We start from the raw sequence: 11047 nt of genomic DNA, 5'->3' as shown, positions 1-11047 counted from the left end.
GTAAGTAGGTACATAAGTATCACGCACGATTACAATAAATATACTAACTACCAAGTGACGTTATATACGTCAGTTTAAAAACAATGTTTTTCATTATGACAATATTGTCTAAGAATTTGGTATTAAAACGTATACGATATTGTGATGTACTTACGTTAGGTTATGCGATGTACTTATAGTACTTAGTACTGTGTATTTATTTACATGATTATGAATTAATTGTAATATCATACCTATCGAGTATTGGCAGAGTAACCGAGCTCGGCCGACCGGTCGAATTAAATAGATTTCAAAATATCGTTTCGAAACACATACTCACACGCACACCCCCCCCCCCCCCCCACATTTATGTAAAGGGACATAATACTATTAAGTGCTCTGTGTTGCGTTGCTCGGCAACCGTTTTGTTGTAGGTGTTGTGTGGACGAGATTCGGGTTGCAGGTATTATATTATAGTACCTAGGCCTCAATTTTATTCGGAGTTCTCTGCACGCGAACAATAGTCGTGTATCGCGACATCCACGTAAATCCTGATATGATGTCACTTTTATAACATATCATATTAATTCATTTATGGGCACTATCATTGTGGTGGTTTGATGTTCACGTTAAGTTTTCATTCATAGCGAGCGAATTTAGTTATAAAATGTCCAATTTTAAAAAGAATTCAAAGGCCAATAAGCACGTCGTGACGTCCACGGGACTATCGTTGCAGGGCTCTCAAGTACGTACATTGAAATATAATTCTATAATATATACATGTTGTATATTATAATCATATAGTTGAATATTATGTTACACTAAAACTTTTATATTTTACAGACGCATTAAAGATTTAATTAATTGTTCATTTGCTTATAAATCGATGATTATATATCTATTTTAACATTTTAATACTATGATATTTGAAATATTATGCACATGTAACCCGAGCACTAAAATAGTACAATAAAAACAGAAAAAAGATATTACTACAACAGTGATTATATAAGGCCCAATAAGGGTATCGGTATCGGTTTTTCCAATTTTCCGAAATTCCATAAAATTTGAAAATTATAACGAATTCACAGGAAAAATTATCACGTCCTGTTAAATAATCGGATTTTGTTAGTTATTTTTTTATTTAAAAAAAGAGAACAATTTTCAGGTCGGATCATAGGCTACATTTTCATTTTACTTTAAATAGTGGTAGAAAAATACGTTTTAAAATGAACAAACATTTTGCATTATTCAAATGCTTATTTAAGCTTCTATAATTATTATTTTGAAAATCGGACCTTGATCCGGCCCCGACGCCCTTAAATATTAAACTATAAGGATACAGGGTCCGCCGGGTAATATCATAAAAAAAGGCGTCCGAAGCCTGAGGCGTTCATATAAAGACTTAGTTAGATTTAGAATATTGGGTCACCGCTATGGAACAGAAAGTAATGAAAGTTAAAATTTAACTAACAGAACAGGTAAGTTAATCCCATTTGACAGTGACACTTAAAACTCGAAATACCATAACTTATAAGTTATAAAACAAGTGCCCGTCTACGTTTGGCCAACAATTTAAATTTAATATTCGTGACAATAACACACGGGTGCAACACAAAGTGACAATCATCTAAAACAAAACCTGAATACTGAACTTCGAAAACTTTGTTGCACTCGTTCAAATTGGAGGATTCGCCGCTGATAGTTTGAAGATCCCATAATAAAGCAAGGACAATGGAGGCAGGTTCACAATTTATTTAAATATTGGATGATAAAGTTTTTTTTGCGCAACGAGACGATTCTTGGTCCTTTCATTAATACATATTTATATTTAACATACATACAGTCTATTGCCTTCAAAATGCTTGTAATACTATTATTATTCTATTTTGGTAACACCATAACTTACAGTAACAGACAAATATCACACAACATATAGTCTTTTGTCTGCTTTTTTCTAGTACCTATATTATTGTACTACACGCACCCTGTGGTTTTATTAGCTCACGCGTGCTATGTAAAAAAGAAGAAGTCTTTTTTTGTATTTATTCCAATGTGTGTTCAGTCAAGGAAACGAACCCATTGGGTTAATAATAAATACAATTTAATCAATACATATCGTGGTGGACAGGCAAAGACGTATTATAATAGTCTATTGTCATAGAGTCACACAACATATTTAGTTTAACACAAAAAATAATACAGAAGTATAATTTTGCATTGGATTTCGATCTCGGAAAAGAGATGTGAAGTATCTTTAAATATTACTTTATTTGTATTTTTGATACCGGTCCTATAAAAATATACAGAGGTCAGAGGCCATTCATTTGTTCCACATTAATAGATAGTTATCATAATATTCAATTATTATGTAATAAAATATTTTATGTGAGTGAAAATATTATATCGGATATCATATTATAGGTATTATAATTTATTCAATTTCACAATTTATAAAAATATAAAATATTTGACTTGAATACAACACGTAGGTAGTCATAGGTACATTGCCCATTATCGCCACTGCAAAAAGGCATTCTTAACCATCCTTCAACAATGCAAGAAGTACTCTGGGAGAGGATCTTTCCCCCTGTTGCCCCTTAATTATGGTCCTGAAATATAGGACACTCTGTATAATTAAATCACCCATATTACTCAGTACCCTAGAAACTGGACTATTGAATCATTAATCTCTCGCAGACAGAATTCTAAAATATGAAAAGGGTCGTTATATAGGTAGGTAACTGAGTTATAGAGTGTACCCATTTTTCGTGGACATACGATATATTTGATTTTTTAATATACATGTAAGTTCTGGCTAATAATTTACCTATATAGGTAGGTAGATTCTACCTATTTTTTGAAGGCTTTATTTCAATAAAAATAAATATAAACATATATTTGAACTAATTCGTTGACATTTTCGATAAAGGTAGACAATTTTAATTTCTGTAAAACTATGCATACGGGCATTAATAGCGCATCCACAAAATATTTTTTTGTAACAATTAATAGACAAAATAAAATATATATTCTTTAAATAATATTAATTATCATACAATATTTTTAAAATATGTACCTACACAATAATTAATAGCGATACTATAGTATGTCTGACGTCTGTATACTGTGCCTTAAGTAGTTAAGTGCATACCTATAGGTACTATATGTACCTATTACAAGTAACGTCTATAAATAGGAACTATATTAATTTAAGATCTTAAGCCACATAAAATAATAACAAACTATAAAAGCGTAGATTTAATTTTATAGAAACCATGACATTTTCGCATCCACAAACTTTTCTATTCGTTTAGAGTTGTTGATTTATAAATTATTATTTTCTCTATCCTGTCATATTATTATTAAATAGTTTGTGCGTGTACCTACTTTGCTAGTCACGCGATGTCTTAAATTTGAATGAATATTAATTTATGCAACAACCATATGTAAGTGTGCGAATGGAGTTTTCACTAGCAATCGTGCGTACTTATATACAATAATGTCAATATATGAAACTTTGTATTCCTACAGATACTTGGCATTATTGTTGGTATGTATAGTAAATAGATTTTATCATTTAAATATTTAATAATGGTTTCTAGAGATAATTAATCCCATCAAAATATATAAGTACCTATTTATGACTTATAGACTATAGTAAGTATAATAATATATTGCGCACAGTATATAATATATACCTAAATTATACAGCTATATAATATATAACTGATATTGAATATTGATAACGAGTAAAGACGTACTATATTTTCGACTCTTGATTTGTATTTTTGTTTTGGCTATAATGTACGCGTTGTCTATACGTTTCTTGATAGTTATGTTCTTAAAATAATGGTTATTGTTTTTTAGTAATATACGTATTCTTGTATGAATATATATTATGTATATAACTAAAAACTAATATTATACCGTTATCTGCAATGTCTACATTATATTTTACATTTTAATATGTATTATGATATTTTGTTCAGATTAATCTCTCAACCCGTTTATCGAATTTGAACATTTCAAATCCTTTACATTATTTGTACAACGAAAACGTTGATACGCCGTCGCGTGGAAGACCGATGTCTGCACTGACATTGAGTGCTACATATCAGGTTTAATGATTAGATAAAATTATATTTTACACCATTCCTACAAAAAATATCATTCGTTAATTTCATTTTTTAGGAATCACCGCGTAAGTCAAGACTAGTTAAACGTCCCCAGTCTGCAGATACAATAAATAAGATTAATAAAAGCCGACACATTTCATTTGATTTCAACGATCAACAGATTGACACGGGTAAATATAGAATATCTGAATATATATATTGGTAAAAAAAAATATACAATTTATCAAAATGTTTGTTGGACGAGATTCGAGTGCAATTTTCGTGAATTATCCAATAGTTTTTAGTGATAATTAGTGTATTAGTTAGTGTATCACTTATTATTGAACAACCACGATATTACTTTGAATGAAATGTAATCATATCTGTAAGATGATCATGTGACAAATAAAATTATTTCACTGTAGAAAATATGATTTAAATCCCATTATTAGTCACTAATCACTATTACTATTACGTAGGTATTCAAAGTTAAAGAAAAATACAAATAAAATTATTTCATTTATTATTACAAAGTTGCTTAAACTCATTTTATTTTATTATATTTTCAAAACCAATAATAATAATGAACATTCCAGCCTATAAGTTATAATACTATAATAACTGTACAATCTGGATTAATCACGCGATTCAGCGTGACTCTTTGTGTGTTTTAAAATCTTTACAATTTATACTTATACATTGGCAAAAATTTCTATGTGTTCATATACAATACACACGCCACAATGTTATGAAATAATGTACACGTTGGGCGCATAACAATGTACTCCTATAATAAATGCTAATTATTCAAGTACCAGCATGTTGTACCACTCATTAATAATTATTCATCAATCACAACTGCCAATAACAATTTATCTGTCGCAAATTTGGACAATTTGGTTTGAACTTTGATTTGCAATAACATTAGTTATAATAATAATTAATAATAATTGATACTTGCAGGGATCATTATTTCAGTATTAGTTTTAGTAATTAATTGCGGTGGTGCCCACTAGACGGTACACTAGTACCACTACTGCCCATATACTCAGACCTTAAAAGCCCATTGTACACGCCCTTTCACCTTAAGTTAACGTCCTGAATACAATTCATATTGGAATAAAACTGATAACATTTTGAGATTTTTAGTATACAAAGACCATCGCAAAAATCATAATAAACAAAATCAATTACACAAATTTAAAGTTTTCATTACATTAACCCATCTCGCAGGTATCGTAAATATAGATCGGACGGAGAGTGTGTTTGATGAATCGGATGGGGCCGAACTGTCGTCGTCTAGTGACGGCCAATTGACACCTGTCCCCCCAAACGACGGCATCGGCGATGGCGATGGACAGCCGTCACTCGAGCCAGGGCTGACTTCTAAGCCACCCATACCACCAGGAGGTGGGGACGCGCGCTTGCCGGAAACTTTCGGCCGGGCGGCCAATGGATCAGCGACGTTCGACGATGCGGTGGAACTGAAATTCCAGCGCTGGTTCCCGAATTCGGCACCGGTTCTGGTTCCTGTACCATCACCCGTCACAGACGTACACGTAGAAAGTGTTACCAGTTGCGGCAGCGTCGGTGATGGGCGGACCGTGGCGTATGTGAAGAGCGGCCGCGGTCAGCTAGACGAGGAGAACCTGTACTCGAACCTGAGCGCGGCCATAGGTGGTGGCGCGAACGACAGATTTGGTGGGTCCGTTTCCGTGGACCTGTCGGGGGCGCTCCGGGGTAGCGACGCGGGCAGTGACCGGAGCCGGACACGGTCCATCGCAAAGCCGAAGATCAGGTCAAAGAAGAAGATCGCACCGGTGGTGGCGGCAACGGTCGGTCACAGATCTAAAAATATAAAGGACACGCTCAAATCGAAGCAGGTCGCGGTCGCGGCCGCGACTGTCCAGCCGGTCGAAGCAGCGGTAGCGGCGCGGAACGAGCAACCTTCGGAGAGACAGTCAGAAGTGAGGAGAGACCGTCCAAAGAACGCTGAACGTTCGCCGGTGCAAGATTACGTCAGGGAAGATGTGGTCTCGTGGATGTCAAGTCACTTGCAGAGACCTTCCACACCTGAGTTCAACAGCCATACACTCGTGAGTATCCCCGGTGATCGGCATCCGCATAACTGTTTGTTATTTTTAGAAAGCATCGATACGTCTATTTAGTAAACATTTAATGTAATTTATGTTTAAAGGACGCGTTTTGCGAAGAAAAACATAAGACGTCGACTTACGACGAGATCGTCAACATTCTCAAAGAACTTGAGTCCGAAAATAACGACATCGGTAGTTAGTTTGTAGAATTCGCTTACCTCAAACTTTTTTTGTTATCGTCATACCTACTATCACGTATTATAATACTTAATTATTATTTATTACACTTAAATTAATATATTTTATAACATTATTTTTATATTTGTTGTATAATGATGTATACTGATTTATTGTAGACATGAATGTCAGGAAAAGTGGTGTTACAGATAATAATAAACATCAAACATTAGTACCAGAATCTTCGTCTAGTTCAAAGTTAATATCACTTGGAAATCATTATACATTTTTGTTTTTTTTTCATGATTCCAAGTATATATTTTTTAAATGATATTTTTATTTTTGTTTTTTTAATGGATTTTTCAAAGGGCATTATGGTCATTTCTGGATGAGGTAGAGAAAAATGCAAATCAACCGACTGTTCCCAAATCACCCAAACAAAAATCGCCCGTACAGTTGCCAAACACACCACCACCGTCGTAAGTTGATTTTCTGTCCGCCTAATAACGTGTGGTATAGATCACTTTTATGTTTAGACCAGGTAAAAAAGTTGTGGATGTAAAAAAGGGAAATCTCCAACAAGTTATGGATCTTGACAAAGCAGAGTTGGCTCAGAAAGTAGCCATGCTTCAAATACAATTATCAGAAAAAGAAGATATAACTGAAAAATTAAAAACTACTATATCTGAACTACAAGCGGAGCACGCTAAAACTAAATCTGAATATGAATCCACTGTTACAAGACACCAAAAATTCATCGATAAAGTAAATAGTATTAAAATATTGTGAAATTATTTTGTGTATCAGATTATATTTAAAACATATATTATTCGATTAGTTATTGAACGAGAAAAAACAACTCAGTGAAAGCTGTTCTTTGACTGTAAAAGAACTTACAAAAAAAATGAATGACGCACTATCGAGCCAAGAAGAGCGACACAAAGTTGAATTGAAAAAAGCTATCGACAAACAGACAGCATCTGAGAAAATAAAAAAAGATCGATGGGTTGATCTGAAGACAAAAAAAATCAAAGTAAATATATATTTTAATATTTTACTATTTAATGCACTACCACTAGATACTTAAATGTTACAACTTTTGTGCATACAGGAGATGACGATTAAAGGTATTGAACCTGAACTTAATAGAATGTCTATAGCATATCAAGAAGAATTGGCTGAACTTAGAAGAATTCATCAATCCCAAATTGAAGAGATCGAAGCAACATGGCATAGGAGAATGGCAACCATGAGGGATAAAATGGATGCAGAACGGGAACAAGCAATTGTGACAGAAAGAGAAAACTCAAGAAATCGGTACCTATATTATTATCATGTACACTATAAATCCCGTAGATAACTTCTTATAACTTTGTATATAATATGTTTGTCACTATTGATAAAATTATTTTATTAATTTATATACGATATATATCATAAGCCATAATGGTTTGTAGTGAATAATTATTAATGAAATAAAACGTTTCAATAAGACTAAAATAAAACCATAAGTCATATAACGAAAGATTAACTGTTTGTATTTATTAGTTAGGAAAATTTATATTTTTTTTAAATAAAATAGAAAAAAAATAGCCTTTTGGACTTTATTTTGAAAACAACATTCGTTTTTCCGATGACCACCTATATAGTGTAATACTTTGATTTACAATTAATAAACTATTGTTTAAAATTAGCTTAGAAATGGAAATAGCTGAACTTGAAAAGAGCTATCAAGATCAACGTAAACGACTATTAGGCGAAATTCACGGGGAAAGATTACGTCAAGAAAGAGAAAATGAAGTGACACTAATGGAAAAGCAAAAAGCCCTTGAACAAAAGTTTGAGAAATTGGTATTAGAGATCCAAGAGAAGATTAATAAAAAGGAGCAAGAATTTCAGGTAGGTAACGTTAATTTATAATTTTATGATAATAACTAATAGCTTAAAACCAAAACCTAGGTATTGTTTTTAAAGGTTTTAATAAATGAAACGGAGAGTAGAAGCATTGAGTTGTAGTGGTATTTGTCTTACTTCGTCATTTTCATTGAAGGGTAGTGTTGCTAAAATTATATCGAATAATTATTTATTAGTCGTATACCAAATATAGTGTCAAACAGAGAACGTTTACTAAAAGCAAAATAAATCCAATATTTATGCATGAAATTTAAAATATTTTATTGACAATACGATCTGCTTTCAGAACGAGTTGAAGACTATTCGAGAAACTTGTGAAATAGATAAGACAAAATGGATACAACATCAAACAGCTGTGTTAGCAGATAAGGAAAGTAACATCAAAGAAATGTGCAAAAAAGAGCGAGACAAGCATATTGAATTAGTTGTTCAAAAATTGGAGAACGAAGCTTCTGAAAGAGAAAAAAGTTCAGAAATGAAAATTAAGTAATAATTTATACATTAATAATCAAATTATTGATGAGTCATTATTTACATTTCATCTAGTGTAAACTAGTTTAAACTTTAAATCGTATAATATTTATATAGTTTATTGCAATTATTATGTGTCTTAACTGTATGTGTGAAAGTAGATTTGATAACAAAATGTAATTAATTGTGATTGTAGACGAATAAAATCTGAGTACGAAGCTGACATTCGAGAACTAGAAAATACCATATCTGGCCATCGTATGAAATTAAACGAAGCTCGTACCAAAGCACAGGAGCAAGAAGATAAATTAGCAGATCTCACTAGTGAATTGAATAAGTGTAATGTTGAACAAGTACGATTACAAGAGGTATGTATTTAATTTTATAAATTATGCTAAATGTTAACGTGTAAAGGTCATTATTCTAATTTCTAATAATTTTTCAGTTGATTTCCAAACTAAAAAATGACCTTACTGAAAATGAAAATATTATAAAAAACGAAGCTGTCACTAAGATTGGAATATTACAGACAGAATTAATTCAATCAAAATTGAGTTTCGAAACTAAAATAAAAACCATTGAAAATGAAAAAGAAAGAGAAATAAATCTCGTTTATGTCCGGTATTAGTATGCGTTTTCAATTAAATAAATTTAAGGTTGGCTCATTCGATCGTTATTATTTTAGAGTAAAAGAAGCAATTAAACGAAAAGACGATACAATTCAGACTTTACAAAGTGAACGAAATGCTGCCTTAGATCAGTGCAGTAACATGGAGAGACTCTTGGAACGTCAGAGAAAAGAACTTTTGAAGCTCAAATAGTTTAATTATTGCTAAGGACATTTCTAACATTAAACGAATTCATCGTTTTTTTTTCTTTATAGCTACGCAAATCATTTTTCAAAAATATTCGATTATGTTTTTAAATTGAAACCCTTTTTTATAGTACGTATTATAATAATTTGTAATTTATATAATTAATAAAAATGTTACTATGATCATATTAATAATTTTATAAATATTAGTTGTTGCCTAGTACCTAATACAAATTTATTTTGGGTACAAAATAAAAATACAAATTGGTTTATTAGTGAAAATAATATCACGACTTAGCACTAGATCTGCCCGACTAGCCAATGGCAACCAAATAATAAATACTAATTTCAACTAATTATTTCTCCTATAACCAATATCAACCATTTATAAACAAAAATGTCCGGGGGGTAGGAGGATGAACATTTTTTTACGACCTATTCACAATTTCACATATTATCTACCAAATATACAAAAAAAATTTCATTAAAATCGGTCGAGCCGTTTCGGAGGAGTGCGACCACAAACACCGTGACACGATATTTTTATATAATATTAGATAATAGTCATAATATATTAATATTATACCATGATAAATTGAATAATCAGTCATGATAAGTAGAATAATACAATATGTGTTTATTTGGATTTCGAGATAAGTAGAAGTCAATATTATTTACAAGAGAATCTGTCCGGGCCGATGAAATCCATATAAGGTCCATTAACACTACGACGGAACAGAGACGGACCGGAATCCGTCCGGAACCCGCCGTGCCTGGAAAAAATATTGTTCTTGTATTTTTAAATATAAACGTTCATATTAATAGTATATATTAAAGTTGTTTTGCATCGATATACCATAATAATATTATGTAATCGTTGACGCCTTTAATACATATATGTAGAGGTAAAATGTTCTATGGTGTATTGTTAGTAGTGTTTGGTTGCCCCTGATTAGGAGTTTATGGTGATCCGTCGATTTAGCCAATATTTTTATTATCGAAGGAAATATAGGGTCTTCTGTGGTAAGAGAAGCAAACTGATTGTGCACGATGAAAGGTTTTGATTTATATTGGTCGGTGTGTGTGATAAATGGTTATTATGGAGGATTAAAGGGTTTAAGATAAGATACGTTTAATTCCAATATTACGTTTATTATTTTTATTTTGTTTCTTCGAAGTGATGACTTTATTATCTATAATTATAATTTTAAGATACGCCTCCTGTCTGCAAGGCGCATATTATTTTTTATTGGTATGTTTTCTGTAAGCGATGGTAAAGTCAGCATTTGGCGGTCGGATTTATAGTTTTGAAGTCCGAGATTCATCCAATGTGGTTTTAAATATCAAGTCGATAGATATTTTCAATTTTAATTGTCCGAACGAGCGAGTGACCACGCCGGGTGTATATGAAAATACTATAAAATTAAATTAGCTATAACTTGTTAAGACTAAGTCCGACCGCCAAATTTTGACTTCAC

The 11047-nt window shown here is 32.0% G+C and overlaps 1 protein-coding gene across 1 annotated transcript; it reads left to right on the top strand.

Annotated features, from left to right (window-relative positions):
* The first annotated feature begins 492 nt into the window (after positions 1 to 492).
* LOC132941962 (centrosomal protein of 131 kDa-like) lies at positions 493 to 9742 on the top strand. Its single transcript, XM_061010228.1, is given in 16 exon segments — positions 493 to 724; positions 3972 to 4100; positions 4174 to 4288; positions 5331 to 6193; positions 6295 to 6385; positions 6550 to 6628; positions 6739 to 6849; positions 6907 to 7135; positions 7209 to 7403; positions 7482 to 7687; positions 8065 to 8269; positions 8571 to 8770; positions 8952 to 9123; positions 9201 to 9376; positions 9441 to 9523; positions 9526 to 9742. Coding segments are annotated over 16 exon segments (2988 nt in total). The 5' UTR covers positions 493 to 646; the 3' UTR covers positions 9582 to 9742.
* The last annotated feature ends 1305 nt before the right edge of the window (positions 9743 to 11047 follow it).

This window comes from Metopolophium dirhodum, chromosome 3, assembly GCF_019925205.1.
Source record: "Metopolophium dirhodum isolate CAU chromosome 3, ASM1992520v1, whole genome shotgun sequence".
NCBI lineage: Eukaryota > Metazoa > Arthropoda > Insecta > Hemiptera > Aphididae > Metopolophium > Metopolophium dirhodum.
This window is presented reverse-complemented; position numbering and strand designations above follow the sequence as displayed.